Below are 22,418 nucleotides of genomic sequence, written 5' to 3'. Positions count from 1 at the left end.
TGTCGTGAGCTGCCATTGGCTGCGAGCGGCCCGTGGGGCGGTGAGCGGCGGGCGGGCCGTGAGGGGCAGCCCCGGGGCCGGGGACGAGGGCGGCTCTCGCTCCGCGGCTAATGAGGCGCGGTACCCAGGGTGGGGAGACCTGCAGGCAGCGGGAATGAAAACGTATAGATCTGGGTGCACACTTACAGACGGAAATACACACAGTTCTCTCGGAACAATGTTACGTTGCACCTTCTGTGTTATACTGAACAATCCGAAAAGACAAAATCAGATGAAAAGGTGGTTTAAAAATAATCTAGAAGCGGCCGTTGAAGACCACTCCTTACACAGTCAGAGCACCTCTCCAAAATCATCCAGTGCCCGCTTCCAGCGATTCTAAGGGCTGTTAGTGCCTGATAGTCATCACAGAACGAATTAGGCTGGAAAAGAGCTCTCAGATCGAGTCCAACCTATCTCCTAATACCACTGTGAGGATCGTTGTTCAATTTTCCCTTGAACACCTCCAGGGATCGTGACTCCACCACCTCCCCGGGCAGCTCTTTCCAATGTCTTATCATCCTCCTTGTCAAGAAATTCCTCCTAATATCCAACCTGAACCTCCCTCAAAGCAGTTTAAGGCCACATCCTCAGATCCTGTTTCCCGGGAGAAGAGGCCGACCCGCACCTGGCTCGAAGCTCCTCTCAGGCAGGTCACCTCTGAACTTCTTTTTCTCCAGGCTGAGCCCATCCCCACCCCCACCTGAGCTCCCTCAGCTGCTCCTCCTAAGACTTGTCCTCCAGAGTTGTGATCCATGTCATAAAATGAGCGGCTCAGTTATAGACCTGAGCCTCGTTACACTTCTGTCCACACTTTTAGCTAGTACGTGGCTGTGGTCACAAGGAGACATGAGTTGTACTTTGTAGCATCATAAGCTACTGTAGATTTAAAGGTGCTTCCCACTGACTGATGTACAGCAAGCAGCAGCATCAAAGTACACAGATTGAAGTGATATACTACAAATCACAAGCATTTACAAACAGGGGCATAAACCCTTTTGGTGCCACATTCTGCCATCACTTATCTCTAAGGTAATTTAAAAAAATGTAGGAAGGAAAACAATCATTCAGCAATTGGTCTTCAAAAATTAGCAGTGGCCCCCAAACCATTCTCTACAAACCACCACTGATGTAAAGATAAGAGTACTGTTACAATTTTTGGCCACTGTTGTCAGTTGGCTGCTTGGATACCTAGTTTCATAAAAATTTTATCTTTGGATGCTGCTCTTTATCTTCAGTTTTAGTTTAACACTGCCAATGAACTGGGACAAAAAGAACATGTATGCATGTATTTTACTTTATTCAGAAAGCAGTTTTAAAAATATGGAGCTTTTGAGAATTGGTTTTGGACTAAACAGAGAAATTAGACCTCAAAACACTCTAAGGGGTTACACTCCTTCCTCTGGACCTGAAATTTTGACAAGGGTTTTGGAAATTTGAGACAGGCTCATCAAAGCAAGTAACTATCAGAATTAACTTACCATCTCAGAGCTTTACAAATGTTTAAAGTTGTGCCTTGATTTATTCCATAATCACTTCAATTCCACTGTTGGCCTGCCTCATCTTTTCCAAGAACAGGAGCTGAGGGAAGGGCTAGTGCAAACTGAAGAAACTGAAGGAAAATGCAGGAAAAGGCACAGTACGGCCGCTGCAAAGTGCTTCCCCTGCCATCTCCTGGCCTTCCTCGGTAATTACAGAAGAAAGGTCTTCGAGACTTGCAACTCGGGTTTCAGCAGCCATGTGCTATAACCACAAAACAAGATACACGGTCACCACATCACATGTGTGTTGGGGCTTTTAAAAGTAAGGCAGTCAAAGCGGGATTCGGATTACTAAGGAAGACTAAGCAATGAGTGAAAAGTTAGTAAGGGAAATAGCTTTAGGAGGTGGGCTGTTAGGTCACAACAGCCATTCACACAAGTTGCCCACTTCCACGTGATGAAAGGACATACGTGACATTCCAACATGTTCTGGAGGCAGTCCTTAGCCTCAAGGGAGAACTTGCAAAGATGAAACACCACCAGACCTTCAACCTATGACCAACATGCAGAAACGGGATTTTATTCCCACCGGAGAAGTCACACCAGGCACAGAGCTTTCCCTTGGCCTGTGGAAGAATGTGCCCTGTGCACATACTTGGTTCCCTAAATAGGTGTCTTTGAAATTCACTGCCGTCTGCTGGGCACCAGTCACCTCTGCCATCCCTCGTTCCTGAAAAGGAGGCTGCAACAGCACCAGTAGGACACAGTACTGCAGGATTCAGAACTTCTATAGTAAATCAGATAAAGATACATTATAGTAAGTTTGTCTCCTACTAAATCCTTGCCATGTATTTTCCTTTCTGACATTTCAGGGAGTACATTTTTCTGATTTGAGAAATTAGGTATTAGAATTTATTTGAAGATTTCTGCTGCCAGTTTTTTCTCAATTATGCACTTGTACCTATCTGCAGAAAGCATCCTATCTAATAAAAATAATAAAAAGTGCAGTCCTTCCAAATACAAAATTTATAGTCATAAGAAAGCCTATAGTTGAAATCTATTTCCATTAAAAATTATTAATTTTTAAATTTCCAAAATATTTGGAGAAAGACAAGAACTGAAACAAGCCCTAGCTTTGCAATATATGGATTGCCTGGATGATAAAGGCTGATGTTTGCAATTAAAATCTCAAGCAACAGAATGATTTCACCAGAAACACAAAACAGATTGACTTCCAACACACGCTTCAATGGCTCCAGAACTGGCCCAACCAGCTCACTTGAATAGGTAATTGTTACCTTTGCAGTAATGTAAAATTTAGACAATTTCTGGCTTAAAGGCATAATCAAGTGAGATTTGTAGATACCAGTGCTGACATAAGAGAAGTTCCTTTCTTCATCAGGAATTTAAAAAAATTAGTCTTTGTTGCTGCCCTTTATTAGAAAATAAGTCTTGATATATCAAGTGTATGAAATTGTGTATAAACAATGAAGTGTACCAGAAATATTTTATTTCCATCAGTAAAAGGAATGTGTTTGTCTTACAGTAAGCAAAGGACAAAGCTTGTTCAAAAACTTTTATTTACTATAAAGACAAAAAACACCAAAATACGTACAAATTATACTATATAAAATTGGTTCAATGGGGTAAAAACTTTTAATTAAAATATCTTGATATATTTAAAATAACAAAGGATACAATGAAGCCAAATTTCTTAACCCAGAGATTTCTGTAAAATTTGCTTGCACAGTAAGGTGCTAATAGAAGTTAGCCCTTAAGCCCTGGAAGTCTTAGGAATCAGTCACATAGCAAATATAATTTCATTGTGAAAGTGAACTTTGGTAGAAGAAACTCTATAGGACACCTGAGGTAGTAGAAACTGGAATAAACAGCAGTAGACGTTATTTACAACTTAAGTACCAAATAACATTAAGAACACAAAAATAATTACACAATACAATTTTCAGTCCAGCTTTGATCCAAAGAAAATAAGAATATTACATCACATCTCCATTTTAAAAACACCACAATTACCAGCAAGCCGAGGGAAATGCAAACTCAAACAAATGCATTTGGACACCTAAGAGGCAGTTTGAGTTTGAAATGTGGTAGGCATGGTGATCTACATAGTAATACTGATTAGCTGAGGTTCATCAGTTTATACAGTTTACATTTCTGCCAGAAACAGTATTAATCTGAAAACTGATCTTCCAGTACATGAATTGGCAAGACTGCATCCTTTAAAGCTTGCACATAGGAAAGACTTGGAAACAATCTTATTAGAATGAGAAATTCTAAAGTGGTCAAAAAAAAGTCAAGTACAAAACAGAGCTACCAAACTTCACATTTCGGTATTATCTTTTTAACTCTTCAAAGTCTGCCAATCTTCAAAAACAAAGGAATGTAAAATTTCCAAAAGAAACACATTCACAACTAATGACATGGTTTGTTTTTTTTTTTATTAGTATGAGCACTGTCATTCATGTAAACGTATCTTTAAAGATGTCTTGCTTCCAATTTGTATTATACACTTTTAAGGTACTATAGCTTATTTAGCTTGTCCTGAGTCTTTGAAAATAACCAATTCTATTTGAGTCCAACAATCCAACTGGCTTCTGAAGAGTTATAACATGAACAGTAATTTTTTTCAAAATGGATTAAACACAATCATTATTAGATTAAAAAAGATCCCCATTTTTAAAAATGCAAAAGAAAAAGCTGCCATTTTCCTTCAGAATTACATGCATCAGAATCTAAAAACCTGCCTTTAAAATAATTTTTAAAAACCGTTTTAAAAAAACCCCACATCTCCTAAAAACCAACAAGTTTTGCACTACAGGTGAAGCTTTACTTCACATTTTACTTTATCTGGATCTTCAAGTCCAAGTTTGTTTCTTGTTAAAATAAATACCTTTCTTATGGTAATATTTTTAACATTTTCAAATTAAATTACCACTAATGGCTACAGTAAATCGATGATGTACGGCAGAAGGAAAACAGCAGGTAAAACTTGTTATCAGTAGAGAATGTAACCTCAGTTTCTTTACACAAAGAATGAGATTCGCTCATTTGGCACCTGCTCACACTGAAGTACATGCCAAGGTCTCCCATAAAAACTTTAATGGAAGCTGGGTTTGGGGGGCCCTTGACATGAAACTTCTCTACACGATTTGCCAGAAGAAACAGCTATATGAAAAAAAAAAGGCTCAACAACTTCTAGCATGGTTCAGACTAAGTTACTTTATACAGAACAATCTTGTTTATTAAATAACCTATACTATCAGAGCCTTCAACATCCTTGTTGAAAGTGGCATTTTATCCCAGATTTCCAGCAAATCTGGTTTTAAAACTCTTGTGTCAGGAAAATATTCCTTGACACAGCTTGCATCTTTTTTTCTAAAGACTATTTTAAAATATCCCCTTTTCATGAAAGTTAAAAATACAAAGAAAAACTTTGATTTCAAAAGAAATTACATGGCCAGCAGTAAATGCACAGTGAACCATGAGTGCCTGCTCTTACTTTATAGGAAGGCAAATGCTTTTTTTAAAGTTTCCATCAATATTTGGATTTGTAACTCAGAGAGCATCAGGTAATTAAAAGGGACAGAATGTCCTTTTAACCAGTATTGAAAACTTACTAATTGCAGAGCATCTACATGTGAAATTGAACAGTGATTGCAATATTAAAATAGATCTTGAGCCTCTCAGCTTCTAATAGTGCTGAAAAAGTGCTCTAAATAAAATAAAAATCACTTACCTGCTAAATAATCATGCAGATTTAAGGAAAAATATTTTTATGTTAACATAGAGCCAGATGTTTGAAAAGGCACAGTTTACAAATCTCTGCATGAATTGTCAAATGTTGCATACTGAGCTTAGGTAAAGATCTTGATTTGTCAATCACATACTTAGGTAGGGTCCTCCACTGGCCTTATGCTCTTGATGTATCTATCATTAAGGCCAGCAGAATAATATAATTTGCTGCACGTAACTGCACTGCAAGACAGTTACTGTATATTCAGTAGCATTTTCTTCAGTATTTCAGCCTTACAAATAAGTAGCTACCATGTAGTACGGAAGACTGGGTGTTTCAGCAGCTCCCTTGAAGGTGGTCTGTCCTGAGGTTGAAGTTCTAAACACCGAAGAGTCACATCTTTCAAGCCCGGAGACAGATGTGTAGGGATTGATGGAGCAGTAGTTGCACTAGCAATCTGAACAAGGGGAAATAACTTTTTAGAAGTCAGTGATAATGCCTCCTCTCTTAGCCCAAAAACATTCTACAAACTGATATTTCAGCTGTTGAATTTTTCTCCATTCAGCATGTTTCCTACTGCAGTTTGAAGATTACATTACTACTTTCAGTTTATTGTCCTTATGCCTATTGCTTTTTAATTTGACTCCCTCCTGATACTTTTCTCCAAAAGTTCTCACAGCAAGATCTTGCAGTGACCATCTCAGAGCAGGCCACAGGAAAACCTCCTTCAGCACACATATGGACATTCTTTAGTCAACCAGCTGCCTTCACTGTTAACTGGCATGAGACACCATAGAGAGAGATGAAGCTGAGCAATGTTACGCTACAACAAGTTACACTGGGTGTGCTTTCTTGCACTGCCTTTAGTGTATTTCTGCTACTACCCCAAAGGCAAATATTTCTCAGAAAGACACAGACCCCTCCCAATCAAATTAATTTTAATGTTATCTATCTGGATTAAAGCAGAATGACTGGGAACACTAGAGTGGCACCAGCAGATTCACAGCAATGCAGAACCAAGACAATTGCCTCTCTTAGCACAAGTGATTCTACTTAGAACATTTCTGAGTACTGCTGTGCAATGTCTGCTTTCTGCAAACACTTCTTTTATTTGCAGCAGTATTTTCTTCATTTCTTCATTCATTCTTTGCTCATTTGGCACCTGCTCACACTGAAGTACATGCCAAGGTCTCCCATAAAAACTTTAATGGAAGCTGGGTTTGGGGGGCCCTTTAAAACTGGACCTTTAGAATTAAAATAATTAACTGATTTTAGTATAAAAAATGAATGCCAAGATGAATGATCTAGCAAGCAAAGGAAGGGGCAAAAATCATATATAGCATGGCATACTGGAAAATATCTTTCAGCAAAATCTGATTGTGAAACATTAGGCTTTTATAAAAGAACTTTCCCCACTGTGAAATATGAATACTTACACAAATGGTTTATGGAAAAAAGAGCTTCTGTATTTTACAGGATTGTAAGAAAAAGTTAACACCCCAGTCTTCTGCCTAATTTAAGATCAACTCTATTCCTAATTTTTTTTTTTTTTTTTTAGCATGTTACACTATATTTTTATATCTTAGATCAGACATTTCTAAGCAACCTGGTCTAGTAGAAGGCGTCCCAGCACATGGTGGGGAAGGTAGAACTAGATTATCTTTAAGGTCCTTTCCAACACAAACCATTCTATAATGATTTTGAATATCATGTATTAGTATCTCTTTTTTGGTATCAGTTTCTTTGTTGGTTTTTTTAAGAAGCAAGTATGATTATATTGGTACCAGTATTGCTTCTGTGCTAACGGCTCCAACATAAAAAACTCAACTGCAACAACCCCTGCTACACACTTTTCTAAAATTCACATTGCTGTATACCAAGATTACTTGTCTTTTTTTGTAGTATATTGATAATAACAAAAAACCATACCTTAAATATCAGAGCAAGATGATTGGAGTGTTTCTCTGCGTTCCAAGGAGGTTTAGCACAAGCCATTTCTATGACAACACAGCCAACGCTCCACACATCACAGCTCCTCCCATATTGCTGACCTCTCAGGACCTGAACAGACAGATACCAAAAATCAGATTATATAATTCAAAGTCTCTTAGCTCTAAGTCATTTAGAAGTAAACCTCAACACATCACCAAACAAGTGTATTCTGATTAACATTTCAGGCTAAGAGAATGACCAGTGATGTAAATGCCACAAGATTTACACAGGCCTAGAGATCTAGTAAATAAAATGCCTGACCAAGTGGCAAGCAAAGTACCTTGCAATGGCTAGTTTTTGAGCAAATGGTCATTTGGGCATTTGGGCATTGTGATAACAATATCTTGTAGCAAACTGCTTGAAACACTGACAGCAAGAAAGAAATGTCATCATCGCCATGATCATTCCCAATCTTTAGAACAAAGGCATTTAAAACACATTTGAAGCATATAAAGCAATTTTATGTTACTTGGCTATATGAATTAGCTTAAAGACTTCAAACAAACTTTTTGAAATAACTTTAAAAATTGGTTTCTTACCTCCGGTGCCATAAATGCAATAGTTCCCAACAACTGTCCCTGAAACTCCCCAGCACCAGTTCCTTTTGATGCCAACCTGGCTGCAGCTCCAAAATCAGCAATTCTTAATCTATGACCTGTGCTGTCAATTAGCAAATTGGCACCTGTGAACAGTAAAATAAAAAACCTACTAGTTGGCTTTCTATTACAGGGAAAAAGATGAACATTTTTGCTCTCTGCACCTCAAAATTATAAAACAGTTTGACATTCCCCACCTCAGTATCAAGGAAATCTAAAAATCAAGGATACGGTCTAATAACCTCACTTTTCATTATGCCTGAATGATACTGCACACAGCTTGAGGCTGTTCAAGAGATTTTGAGCGGCAATCAAATTTTCAAAGTAGGGCAAACACACAGGATTCTGGAAAAATGCCTGGAGATGGTATAATGGAAGAAAATGGTTACCCAAAGTCCTGGAGGCTTTCATTGCCTGTAGCTCCCCATGAAATTTGAAGTTATTTCATGATCAAGCAACCCTGACTTGCCTTAAAGAGGTTACAAACAATATAAAGTTTTACTGTTTCAAAAATTAGTAAAGACACATATGCCTTCAGTATGTTCTACTTATATTTATATGTCTCCAGTTCATGGACAGCTACAGTGACATTAAAGGGAAAAATTCAGTAAGACTGGTATTTCCCAGTTAAGTTCACATTTTACTCAGGGTGCAACTGTATTTATGTTCAACTAGGATGAAGTAAGAAAACTCATCACAGTGTCTCCACACATTAGAAATCTAGCCTCTTTATCTTGGTTTGTTCACAGATTTTACTATCATTTCAGCATAAACATTTACATTAATTTAAGAAGCAGTAGTTTTAAAACTGCATGGTAACTTTCTATCTTATTTTAACCAACCCAGACAATTTTTCTAAACTATTAGTACAGGTACCAAATACGCACAAGCTTGCCACAAACATTTTGATTAATTTCAGTAGCATTTTGATTAATTTCAGTTACGGAGTTTCTTATAAATGATCAGACAATCCCAGTAGAAGTACCACTCCTGAGATGGTATCTGAGAGAACAAACAGATCTCAGGCCAAAACATATGCTGCTTTTTGAATACTCCTTCTAAAAGAATTTATCAGTTATTCTCACCTTTAACATCTCTATGGATTATCTGATTCTCATGGAGGTAAGAAAGGCCACGTAAAAGTTGTTCTGTGTAATTAATAATAACCGATTCTTTGAAGGCTCCATATTTACTTAACAAATGAGCAACTGAACCCCCTAAAAGACAAAACAATATATTCTATCAATACTTAACACATTCCATTAGTAGAGTGAAACACTGCATCCTAAAACTGGAACTTGATATTAGTATCTCTAAGTCATATTTCTCCCTCCTCTTCCTCCCAAAATTAAAATAATTTTGTAGGTAAAAAGTTATGTAGTTCATTCTTCAATTACTTTCTAAATTGAACTGTACATATTAAAGATGAAAGTCTTCGTGCTTCCTAATGATTTTATACTTCTTTAAAAACAACACGTTATCCACACACCACATTAACATGTAAACAGCAGAACATTAACTATTTTTTGAGGCAATAGGCAACCTCCAGCAAGTATTCCCTTTAAATATTTTAATTTATGTTTGTTCTCATCCAATACATAGAACTATGCAGACAAGCAAGGAAAAGCAGTATCTTCCTCTATTTTCGAAAACTGGTAACAGATTCTCAAGATTTTGGATTTCAAATTTTTCTCTCAAAGTATTGTAATATAGTCTGGGCTTGAATGAGGTAAACGCAATTCCTGACACTTAACTAGCTAAATAATAATATTTCAGAAAATATTACACTTAAAAGGTTTAGCACTCTAAATTTTGAGAAAATATTTCTTGCACTACTTATTGTAATGACATATACTTGGGAGCTTTGCATGTTAGCACTCTGACAATAATTTAGGGTGCAATGCTTTCATTTACAGCAATTAAGGATGTATAAAACACCACTTGGTAACTGGACAGCAGCAAACATTCATAAAATTAATAAAACTACTTCTCAAAATAAAGACAGATTTTCTTGTCCCTATTCTACACATTTATGAAAACACTTCAGTTTTTTTTACTAGATTACCAGTTAAAAGGTTTAAGATTTGAATTAATTTTTCCAAAAGCACTACTTACTATTTATTTGAAACTTACTTTAAATGTTCTTAAATACCTCTACACAATGCCTGACACAATCTTTATGAAAAATCTTGGGACACAGTGACAGGTATTCCAAACTTTCTAGGAAGTTATTTTTAATAATAACCTATAGCTACACAGATACACTGAAAATGCAACAGTTTGAGAGAGAGTAACTTCAGTTGGAAATAAATAAAAATTTAAAACTTCTCACTTGCAGTCAGAAATGGAAAGAAAAGTCAGGGTTTCCAACCAACTGTTTTAAGAGATTAGGTATGGAAAATTCCAAATCACAAAAGGATGCACCATTAAGAATATTGCTACAACCACTTCAGCTGTTCTGTAAGTAGACCTTTACACAGACTGCGAACACAGCAATGAAAATATAAATTCACAACCTCAAGTAACACTAGCAATACCACTAGCAAATACCATTTCAAGACTCAAATGTTATTTTCACCAGTTGTTTACCTGCCATCCATTCAATAAACAGGTTATAGTTGCTCTTCTCACATGTAGCACCCAACATTCGAATAATGTTAGGATGGTTCAGATGACTCATCATCCTTATTTCTTCCCTCAGTGCTTCAACCACCTCTTCTTGCTCAGATGATGTGTTCCTGACATATGTCACCTGTTTTGAAATATGATATTATATAATTTATATAATATAAATATTACTAATTTAAGTACAAGTCCTGTAATTGTCTTTCACTACAGCAGCAAGAAGAGGTTTTCACCCGCTGCAACTACTTTTTACTTCCAACCCCACCAGCTGAGAACCTATGTCCATGTGAGACAGTCACAGAAAATTAAGAGCCATCTTTTAGGGTACAAACAAAATCTTCTCCAAGTACAGAGTGCGGAAACATCTCTCTTTTCAACTCTGTTTAAACTAGGAAAAAGCCCTTGGTTTCCCAAAATTGAGAAAAACTAAGAAAGAAAAGGCCTGAAGTGGGATTCTGAATGTCCCTTATAAAATTTTACCAGTTAAATTATAAATGTTTCGCAACTAAAGCTCTTTCAGAAATTCAACCTGACAGATCAGAAGTAATGTAACTGGAGCCAATCTCAGCTGTGATCCATACCAAATATGACATACTGGTATGCTGCAGGGAATTTCTCCAGGCATCACCATCATCATCTCTCTGGGACCACATGGGAAGTCCCACTTGAAAAGAGTTTCAAAGGAGGAATAAATGATGGCACATACTCTTCCCTTGAGCAACTTCAAAACATTTTCTCTACCTCATAGGTGTAACTTCACTGTAGAACTGATAAGAGTGTTGGGACTAAAATGCCCCCTCCCTTATTTTGTTACTAGTAATTCAGCCCTAGGGCAGCTCTAGTGTGAACAATTTACTCACACCTGAAACCTTCAGAAATCTTGACTGAAGCATGTGCCTCTTCTCAGCCACAACTTCTGTATCTAATAATTTAAATAGTAAGATACTATTTATACTATATACTATACTAATATAGTATATAGTATAAATAAACTATATACTAATACTTGCCTCCAAGCTAGTTAGTTAGCAAAGTTGAATCACAAGATACAAACACTAAACTATATTTCCTCCATTTAAAGTCATAAGGAAAATATTCTTGACAAGTGAGGAGAAACTATTTAAAACAGCAACCTTGCAAATAGGGCATTCATTTGGAATCAATTATCTGGGCTCCATTCCTAACTCAGCCACCATTTTATCAACATGATAGAAGTGAAAATGCACTTGAAGAACTATGGAAGAAAATAGGCATAGAACAAAGGACTTTTTTTCACTCTAAGAAGACTATAAAAGCTTGTATATAAAGTTAATACATGCACATAAAGGTTTTTTAAATTATGTTTCATGTCAGAACACATGACAGGGAAGAAGCAGGAACACAAGAGGTCTGAAAGAAACAAACACAACAAAATGAGGTACTTTCCTGAAGTATTTACCTGTTTTACAGCCATTAACGTCCCTGTTCCCACATCTTGAGCTTGGTAACAGGAAGAGAAAGCTCCAAGACCAATTTGTTGACCTTTAAGCCATTCTGCATCTTCTCTATAATGGTGTTTTGCTTTGGTATGTCCAGGCAGGGTTTCCGGTGTCTGCAAATTAAATTCAAAACCAATTCCAAGTTTACTAACATGCATCTAAAATACAGACATTCTGAAGTGTTAGAAAATATCCAAGTTTACATGCCTCTCCTCTCCCTTACACTTCCTTGAACAGCTAGGTACATACGTTCATATAGTTTATAGTTATATAGATGAGAGCACCAGAGCATTCTGTAACCCACATACTCTACTACATGAAACAGAGCTTCCTCTGTGTTACTACATGAAGGTGAAAGGCAAGATTAGAGGACATAAGTAAGAGCACAACTTTTTTTTCTATTCCTTGACTCACATTTAGTTAAGGCTTTAGCTTGTACCTACAGTAAACAGAACCAAAATTAGGTTGCTTTCTATTTAATTTATCCTTCCAATTTTATGCTTTACAGCCTGTTACCTCAAAGGATCACAAATAAGCTTAAGATAAGGCTTTAGCTTGCACCTACAGTAAATAGAACCAAAATCAGGTTGTTTTCTGTTAAATTTATCCCTCAAATTTTATGCTTTACATGTTGTTGCCTCAAAGGATCACAAATACAATAACCCTTTATTATTATTTCTTGTGCTTTTTGTCTATTCGCAAATATATATGTATTTTTTTCTGACTAATAAAGTATCTCTCATCTTCTCTCAAGATAGGATGACAAGATCTTTTCCCATTCTTTCTTTCAAAAATTAGTTTGGTTACGTACAATTGCCTTCAAAGTAAATCAGCATTAGGACTCAGTACAGTTCTACTCTTGCTTAAAATTTTTGGTTTTATTTCCTGGTTTCCTCAACTTTACACTTTCTTTTTTGTCACTTTAAATGTTGATACATGATATAGTGCTTCTCTTGCAAACACCTTCTCTAGATTTTTTAATAACATGGAAGGATTCTGTTAGTACCCTCAAATTTATATCCAATTTCATATGAAAGGATATTGAGCACCTTCATGTTTTCTACACTTTTGAAATGTAACAGCACTGCTTTATCATTTCCATGACCCTCAGTTGAGACTTAAGCTAAATTCTCATACATATACTTACATCCTGCTGAATGATTATGATATCTTCACCATTTTCAACCTGTAGCTGGGGAATTACTGGCAAGGCATCTTGGGATGCTGACATTGCCATAGCAATAGCTAAAGCTTCCTCCTCCTCAGCTTCCATCTTTTCCTTGCATTTTTGATTATGATTTACATCATCTTTGTAAGTATCATCATTTTCTGCCCGCTCAGGAGAAAGAACTGCAACTTCAGACTTGAATGTGACTGTGCCATCACTCGTTGGCATGGAGGCCTCAAGCAGGTCCTCAATACTGGAATTGAGCTCTGCATTAACGTCCAGCCGGCACTTCTCATCTACTGGTGTGAACACTGTCTCTTCACTTGGTATAACTGCACTGCTATTGCCATCACACTGTGAAATATCATTCAGGTCAAGTGTCATACTGCTTTTTAAGGTTTCTCCTTGCTTATTCACATCACTCGGGGTGGGTCGTGATGGCTTTGGCCTATGTACATGACTGGATGGCAATGGCCTGGCTTGGGTGAAAACTGGAGAGAGTTTCTCAGATTCTTTATTTTCAGAACAGTTTCGCTGAAACTGGAGAGAAAGTTTCCGCTGTGTTTGAGGAGAAGGTGAAGGGATTTTGCAGGGAACAAATCCCTGAGGTCTGAGTTTAGAGATATCTGTTACAGTGCCAGCTGGTACAGATGTGTTTGATGGAGACAGAAGTGTTGGGAATAGTGACTGGGAATGACTGGATGAGGGAGAAGAGTTCCCACACTGACTGTGGGGTTTTCCTTTTGTTTGTATGGCTGGTTTTGGTTGCTCAGTGGTTACTGATGAAACAGAAAGTCCCATAGCAAGGCCAGCTAGCATCTCAGAAATGTCATCTGGACTGGCACTCAGTTTTCTGTCACTTAAACCTTTCCCACTTTTCCCTGATAACTGGACAGTATTATTCGGAGTATTATTTTCTGTAGTTTCTGGAGAGTTGTCTGGCACAGGTAGGTGTAAAAAGTCTTCATGTCGGCATTCCCCAGAGTGCATCTCTTCCATGCCCAGCTGAATGGCTTCTGCAATTTCCATTTCATCTGCTATTGCCATCAGACGTCGACGCATCCTTGCATAATGAGTTGAGCTTGTCACACTCAACATATCTAACAGCTTTACAAAAATATGGGGCACTCTTGCTACCATTCTTGCTGCACTCAAAAATATTCTCCGTGACAGTTTGCCAACCATTGAGTGGGAATTGTCAATTGACTGCAAGGCGAAAGTTAAGAGGGAAAGAAGCTTCTTATACCTAAAAAAAGAAAAGTGGTCTTTTATAAATTGACATACTCTAGTTAACTAGTATCAAAAAAGCTGTTTCAAAACAATGTATTTAGTTGTCAGTTCTGAAGTAGGAAGGAGATTTATTGTTGCACTGGCGCTTCAAAAATGCTTCACAGGTCAGTTGTTTTTAAAAAGACAATTACTTACTCTGTAAAGCAAGCATACTTTGCATATAAACATATGTTATTTGTTTACAGGAATTAGAACAGTTACTTCTTTTATGAAATCACCAACAACAAATTCAACAACAAAGACTAAGATTTGTATAGAGTACAAGAAAGTACCTGTCAACTACGGTATCAGCCTGCAAGACATCTCCACAGACAATGTGAGGATAAAATTCACTAGGAAATTCCAACAGAAGTCTGTCTATTAGACAAAGTCGCCCCAGCAGTGCTTGCCAGTTGCTAGATTCAATTTCATTTCCAAGAATACAGTTTAAGACGTAATCAACACCTCCGATACCAATGGATCCTATAAAAAAGTTGATAAAATGAAGATTAGGTATTATGTTCAGAGTCTACACAAAGATCTGAACTGTATCATACAGAATTACTCATTGTTTGCCCAAATTAGCCCCCTTCCAAACTGTTGACAGGAATACTGTTCTCTTTGCTATGCTTGTACTTGATAAATTCCAGTATTATTTGCTTGTATAATTCACTTGCATATGAAGTTATTACCAGATTTAAGTATTTCTCTCCCAACTGCCAACTCGCCCGCTTGACCTTTACACATCTCCAATAGCGTTGAGACTGAAAGTTGACTTGTTCGACTGTAAGAAAGTAAAACCAAAAAAAGAACTCCTTTAGCAAAATGCTTTCAAGGAAAAAGATCCTATTCATTATACTTAAAAAATCATCAGCAGTTATACTTAAAAAATCATCACCTAGGAATTATGTGTAAAATGATTTCACACCACCTATAACCCACTCTTTGTAAGCTTACCTTACAAAGGTAAGGTAAAGGTTGTGACATTTTTACAAAGACACTTCCAGAAATGTAATGTCTATCACTAATATACAAACAAAACCTCAAATTACCTTGTTCTCTTGCCAAATGCATAAAAACACTTCTATTTCACTTACTACTTTAACTTTAGATATTCTCTTGCTAGACTGTTGCTGGGGGGATCTCTAGCTGCAGTTTCAGAAAAAAATGCTGCTTAGAAACTAAGCCTTGAGAGACAAAACTCAAGCTGCTGGAGTTCTAGTTCATCTAGTTTACAGTACAGGAAAAGAAATGGTTGGCCTGGAAGAACGAAGAGGGTAGCCTAGGACAGGAAGACTCAAGCCAAGGGAGTTCACCCTAAATAGCTATCTCCTACCACTACAGTCTGAACTACGAATCAGAATTGTTATGTTACTGCTACTACTTCATGGCCAACATGTGTTACAACTTCTGCTGAAGCAGGAAGAATACTGAGGAGTACTTGCTCATAGCTCTAAGGAGAGTCATGAGAAATAGGCCAAAACAACAAAAACGGAGATGGGAGGGATGGGTTCATGCCTACACCTAACATCTTCCTGTACTTTAAGGAGGCAAAAAGCCCTTATGAAAACAAGCTATACAATCACTTGCCTGCAAAGCCTACATATTTCAAGCCAGAAGTTTGCAAGCAGCAGTCAGGCTAGCAAAACAATGACATATATTTACAACCCACACATTTTATTTTAACACCAACTGGTTACACATGAATAGCAACAAATGAAGCTTAAAGGTATTTCGGTATTAATCCAAAATCAAGTACATGAGACATCATACCTGTTAGCATCTGCACATTTAACTAGTATTGTCTCTACAACTGGCTTGAGAAGTCGCTGTAGTTTAGTCCTCTCTGCCAAAGTATGACAGGGAGTATACACCAGCATGGCTCTTAAAGTTTTCTAAGAGAAAGGGAAAAAAATACATATGAAATCCAACTAGCTACACAATTTTAATTTTTTTAAAGAGACCTAAATAAGCATTAAGGAGTTGTAAATTCAGTTCTACATAAATTGTGTTCAAAGCGTCAGTGAAATGTTTGAAGGATAAATAGCTTACTACATATTCACTGCTAAAAACTGGTCAACTCCTCTTTGAGATTGACAAGACATACAAATACTGTCAATACTTAGCATTGTGGCAAGTGACAGTAAAATCATGTCCTTTCACTTATGATGAGTATCTTGATCACCCCACTTTCAAAGCATATTTAAAAGTCACCAGTGGTGCTTAACAAGTACTAGGATTCTTGATTTCACTCATCTTCTCCCATTTCCTCCTCCTTCTAAAATGAAGTAATGTGAAATTAGTAGAATACAACAAGTAAACAACTACTTACTAAAGCAGCAACATACACTTTGTAGACAGGGTCAGCACAGACCATGGACAGCACACTGCAGCAGGATTCTACCACCACATCTCCTGAGATACTGGTCTGAGACGACCCACTAGCTGCTCCCAGAGCTCCAGCACTTGTGTTGTTTCCATTGCTGCTTCCAGAGTTTCCAGTGCTTTCACCGTTAGCCAGTAACAGAGCACCACTAACATCATGGGAAAGACGTCTAAGTGCCATCTCTCGTATATTCCAGTTTCGAGAAAACAAGCAGCCAACTAGCTCCATCCCAAATACCTGCAAAGGAAGAAAGCAACATTACAGGAGTCAAAATTAATAATGCTGCAACTTAAGTACCTAACAAGAGCAATCAAAAAGAGGAAAGGTACTTCCTAGTTAAAAATCATCAAGGCTGACAGCAAAAATATGTCCAAGGTATAGTGTATTACAAAAGATTCTGTGACAGAAATAAAACATCATCAATTAGATGCTACTTGGTTCTGTAAAAACTCTGTTAAGAGAATTTTAATTACTAAGCACAAAGTCAGTTTCAATACATTAACAGTCCTGAAAACAAGGTCTGGCTATACCAGACAAAAATAATGGCAGAAATAAAGGAAATGCAAGTTCTCATTTTTAAGTGTATTGACACCATGTTCAGCTGAACCCATATTCACACTCTAAAGTCTATTAGGTCATTCACAGAAGAGAATTACCTGAATCCATGGCTCAGCTGAATCTTTATATGTTGAAGGGATCTGCTGGACTCCATAATGAGTAAGGTTAAAATTGCTATCTTGAGTTCTTCTCTGTGATCCAACTGCTGACTGCTGCTGAGATTGTTGCTGAACCATACGAAGAACAGAAGAATCCACAGGGCTTGGCAATTCATGACTACAGATCAAGAACAACACAGATTACAAATTAAACATCTGAGGTAAATAATGCAAGATATTCAAAAATATCAATTAAAGATCCAGAAACAGATAGCTTATTGTACACCAACTGAATCCTCACCTATAGAAATCATGAGATCTCCATTTAGATCTACAGAGTGGACAGATGAGTGGCTCTCTGTTTCTTCTACATTCTTCTGCCCCTGGAATACAGCAACAGGATCATATGCACTGAAGTTTTATAGTGTACAAAACCAGAAGATGGAATAATTACTTTTAAGTTTTACTGAAGAACATTAGTTTCATAATTAATACTTTTGAACTGAGCAGCCTGAGCATTAAAATATGGATGCTTAAACTTTTTTTTTCTGTGTAAAGAAATTATTCAACTTTAGTACTACAATTAATATTTTAATTTAGGAACTGAAATTCAGGTCCTTTTGTACCTCAAATATACACAAAATTTATTTGTTAATGCAAAATGCAAATATTTATATATTTTATTTGATGTATTATCGAAACATACTTCATAATTCATTATATAACCCTAGCTAGCTTTACATTACTTTTATGCATTCTAAAGACAACTCACAGGGAGCTGAAAGTCCGTTCCTAACCTTGTTCTAATTAGACATAGTGTTTTCACTCAGGTGAACCTCCAAACCTGCAGGCAACTTCTCTATCAGAGCATTGAATTACAAACTTGGTTTGTGAATAACTGATGAAATAAGGTATATCAATAGTACCTGAATGATACCAAATGTTCAGAGTTACCAGCCATCATTTACAAGCAGATCTGTTTTTTTTATTGAACATAAAACAAACAACTCAAAACCATACTGAGGTATAATACTTTTGCAGGTTTAGAGTCACCAGAACTTGACAAAACAAAGATAACATACATATTGACATGCAGTGGTGGTGTAATTTGTTTCTGCAGCCATCTTCACACACAGTTAGACTCTCCTCATCCAGCATGCCTAACAAACAAATGGGGCACATCTGCTCTTCTTCATCCTTCATACTACAAAAAAAGACATTTCTGATTGTAGAAGAGGCATATCAGAATTCAGAACACGCTTTAACAGTGAAAAAAGATTAACTTCCAGTTTGGAACAGTCACTTCTGGATAACTTTAGGCTATTCATGAATCATTCTCCTAAACCTTGGTCTGAGTAAGTAAGCAACCAGATTTTTAGAAGCACTAAGTACAGACAACACTTTGTTAAAATGAAAAGGAAAGTCACAAAACACATGACATCTTTTCAAACTAGGTCAGATACCAATTAGAGATTGAAAGGCTCAGCTTTGGGCACTTAACATTTTTTCCCTAAGGCTTCTTTAAACAAACCAACCTTCACTTTTTAATTTATCATTTGGGCTTGAAAACCCAAGGAATTCTTACAATTTGAAAACTACCCACATTCTTTTTCATCACATTCCTTTCAAAGTATGGAGTCACAAGGCAGCTTTTAGCCCTTTACAAGAAACTGTAAATACTCTTTGATGATCATATTAAAACTCAAAAATTAAACAACTACTCAAGAATTTTCTGCCACTAACAGAAACTGATGGAACAGATTCGCATAAACAGTAACATACATGTTATACCCAGATATTTAAAAAAATTATTTTCCCTTTTTTCCTGTTTGTTTAATTTTTATCCACTTTAATTTTTAAATGGATCACCATTTGCCAAAAAAACTCTTCTAAACTTAAACAACATGCAATGAAAAGCACAGATTTTTAATCTACTGCAATATTATTTAAATGTGCAAAACTAAAAACTCATGGCAAAAAAAGTAAATTACAGTTGGCGTGCATCTAAAATTTCGCAGGCATCCTGCATTTATTCACCAACAATATATTTTCAAAATAAAATCAGCTTGTACATGCATTATTCCTATACACATGTATTCCTTTCTATTTCTCTGTAAATGCTTGCAAAGCTATTTATTCCTTGAAAGCTCCACCAAGTAAGCTTACAATTAAAAATAATTCTCCACATGTGCATGTATATATGTATTAATTAGAAACTTATTTCTGACAAATTAGCAGTAAGCAAAACATAATTGCTAGTAACAGGAACTATCAGAACTGAGTAAACTTCCAACTCAAATGAATCTGATACTCAGTGTTATTCAATTCCTATATCATACAAATTTAGACTTGGACAGAACAGTAGCTTCTCTCATTCAATCGGTATTGCAGGGTGAATCAGTACTACCAGGTGTAGTGACAAACAACTGAAAATCTTTCATCCTGAAATAAGTGATAACTAATGCAGCAAAGTTCACAATCTCGTGGAAAAAAAAATTCCTACAGAAAGCATTGACATAAAAGGAACTGGCTTGCCAGGTAAGTAGTTCCAGAGTAATTATATATATAACAACTTTGTTTATGCAACTTATTTACAGAGACACAGTTTGGAAAAATAAGTAAAAGATGAAATGAGATTAATGTCAGTCTGTATATCAGAATTACAAACCTGTCTGAATATATTCATCTTACTACATGCTTATTATCACAAAGTAACATATCAAGGTACTCCTTAAGTTAGATTCCACTTCACACAAAACAAAGCCTCAATTAGGCTTGCTGTCTTTGGTCTGACCTCTCTAAATGAAGTAGAGTTTACCCACTAAATAATGCAAGCACAAATTATTTGTTAAAAAAAATTAATCAGTATCTTTTCAAAACCATGGAAAAGTACGTACAAAAGTACTCAAGGAGAAGTAGTCAAGGAAAAATATACGAAAGAATAACACATCACTGGAAATTCACAGACAAGGCATGAATTCACAGGCAAGGCATAACTACTATGTTAATAGCTCTCTTAAAATAATTTAATCAACCATTTTTAATTAAGTATTTTAAAAACATATGCTTGCTTCTGTTTTTATATTTATGTATGTGTTTACATACTGTGCATTTAACCTAAACATTTTTCAATGTATTGTCAGAGCCACAAGCTTTTCTCCAAAGCAGACAGGAGACAAAAATCACATTTATTCTTTTGTTAACATTTGCACAAGTGCTATATTAAAAAAAAAGTTGCAAACAATAGGCTTCCAAAGTTTATGTATGCTTCAATCTGCACTCAAGATTTAAGTTTGTTTCGCAAAATTATTTTCACAACTTTACTTAACATTTTCCAAACAGAAGTTACAAAACAAATATGCCCACTTGGTACCACAGTGACTAACGTATGCTTGACTTGATTGCTTGCAAATGCAGAGACTTAACGTGGTTTGAAATGAAAGCAGCTTTGAACAAAAAGAATGTAGGTGAGTCTGAAACTACAAAATAAAGCTTGTAATTCCTTTAAAAAATACTAACCTGTTTTCTGAACTAGATGTAGAAGTACTAGATGATGACAATGTATGAGAATTTGACATGCGTGAGACAAACTTCTGGATGGTGTTACGAGATGGAGCTTTGATCCTCGAGCTACGCCTACTGTGATATTTCTGGAACAAACTCTCAACCTAACATCAGAAAAAGATAGCAACAGTCTTATTTATGCTATGAATATCTTGTAATTAAAAGTCATATTAACGAAGTGTAAACTACTGCTAACAGGAAAAATCTATTCACCTTCACATTAATGCGTTAGCAGTCGCGGCAACAATTTCACAAGTCTTACTACTAAAAAGATCACAAGAAACATTTTACACCAAAAACTTATCTGCTTATTGAAAATAAATAACAGCTTAAAGTATACACACAATTACTTCAAAATACCCACATTTTTTCTTCCTTTTAACAAATCAGTGAGACAGATCTATAAATCTAAATAGAAAATCCCATGAGTTGAATTACTCATCAAACTACAGCTCTCTACTATTTATACAGTTATGTCTTACATTTGCAGGTAATTTTTTCCACTTACAGAACTCCTGAGACTGAATTAAAGACATAATTATAAACATATTTTTGTTACTTTGAAATCTAACAGTTTTCAGCATGTTTCAGAGAGTGTCCTGAAGACATTATGGAGTGTATTCTAGATCATAATTACATCTATCAGAAATTGATTACCTCAAAGTTCTTCAGCGTCTTTCTCCACAGCATTGGGTCTGAGGGTTCAAGCTGAAAGACCCTCAGCATAACAAACAGCAGATGAATACAAAATGTCCCACGGCCGCAGCTACAAGTCTGCAAAGAAAAGAATATCCTATGGTTCTACTGACTTGACAATTTTTCCACATTTAAGTGTATCATAGAACATACCCATCCCCTCAACAAAAGTAAGTGCTTCATATATAGGCATAAATGTTCTCTTGCATAACCTTACAAAAACAGAGAATTCCTAAAATATTATTAAGAAATGCAAACATGAATGCATAAAATTACGACACCAGTTTTCAATTTATTTTCTTCCCCCGCCCCCCTTTTTTTTTAATCAACTGAAGCTATTTTTATGCTTCATACTGGAAGTATGACATCACAAGATGACACCAACCAAACTTAAATGACATGCTTCTGTTCACCCAAACCTGGATGTGTCCCAGTACTGCATCACATTAGTACCAAGACAACCTATAAAAATTATCTCAATTATGGGTATGAATGAAATTATCGCACTATTAAGAGAATTATGTGTTTGTAATTTATACACATTTCATGAATAGAGGAATTAACTGGCCAAATTTTAGCGAAGAATATCTAAGGCATATAATCCAGAGCCACTTCTAAGAATGAGTTTTTTTCTTTTAAAAGACTCATTCTCTTTTAAAAAAAAGAAAATGTAGACAAATGTAATTTGCAAATTACAAACCAATTTTGGTATTGCAT

General features: G+C 36.2%; 1 protein-coding gene across 5 annotated transcripts in view; it reads right to left on the bottom strand.

The window, feature by feature from the left end:
* Positions 1 to 3,959: 3,959 nt before the first annotated feature.
* MAP3K1 (mitogen-activated protein kinase kinase kinase 1) overlaps positions 3,960 to 22,418 on the bottom strand; it is a 58,275-nt gene continuing 39,816 nt past the window's right edge. For all 5 annotated transcript variants that reach the window (XM_064735910.1, XM_064735915.1, XM_064735913.1 and 2 more), the window contains exons 5-20: positions 21,663 to 21,779; positions 20,961 to 21,109; positions 18,524 to 18,645; positions 17,743 to 17,824; positions 17,442 to 17,619; positions 16,732 to 17,022; positions 16,173 to 16,294; positions 15,092 to 15,183; positions 14,693 to 14,882; positions 13,110 to 14,376; positions 11,923 to 12,075; positions 10,449 to 10,611; positions 8,945 to 9,076; positions 7,803 to 7,945; positions 7,201 to 7,332; positions 3,960 to 5,728 (exon numbers count right to left, since the gene is read on the bottom strand). In XM_064735910.1, coding sequence (XP_064591980.1) covers positions 5,579 to 5,728; positions 7,201 to 7,332; positions 7,803 to 7,945; positions 8,945 to 9,076; positions 10,449 to 10,611; positions 11,923 to 12,075; positions 13,110 to 14,376; positions 14,693 to 14,882; positions 15,092 to 15,183; positions 16,173 to 16,294; positions 16,732 to 17,022; positions 17,442 to 17,619; positions 17,743 to 17,824; positions 18,524 to 18,645; positions 20,961 to 21,109; positions 21,663 to 21,779 — 3,483 coding nt within the window. In that variant the 3' untranslated portion in view covers positions 3,960 to 5,578. The remainder of the gene's footprint in view (positions 5,729 to 7,200; positions 7,333 to 7,802; positions 7,946 to 8,944; positions 9,077 to 10,448; positions 10,612 to 11,922; positions 12,076 to 13,109; positions 14,377 to 14,692; positions 14,883 to 15,091; positions 15,184 to 16,172; positions 16,295 to 16,731; positions 17,023 to 17,441; positions 17,620 to 17,742; positions 17,825 to 18,523; positions 18,646 to 20,960; positions 21,110 to 21,662; positions 21,780 to 22,418) is intronic.

The sequence above is a fragment of the Zonotrichia leucophrys genome, chromosome Z (assembly GCF_028769735.1).
Source record: "Zonotrichia leucophrys gambelii isolate GWCS_2022_RI chromosome Z, RI_Zleu_2.0, whole genome shotgun sequence".
NCBI lineage: Eukaryota > Metazoa > Chordata > Aves > Passeriformes > Passerellidae > Zonotrichia > Zonotrichia leucophrys.
This window is presented reverse-complemented; position numbering and strand designations above follow the sequence as displayed.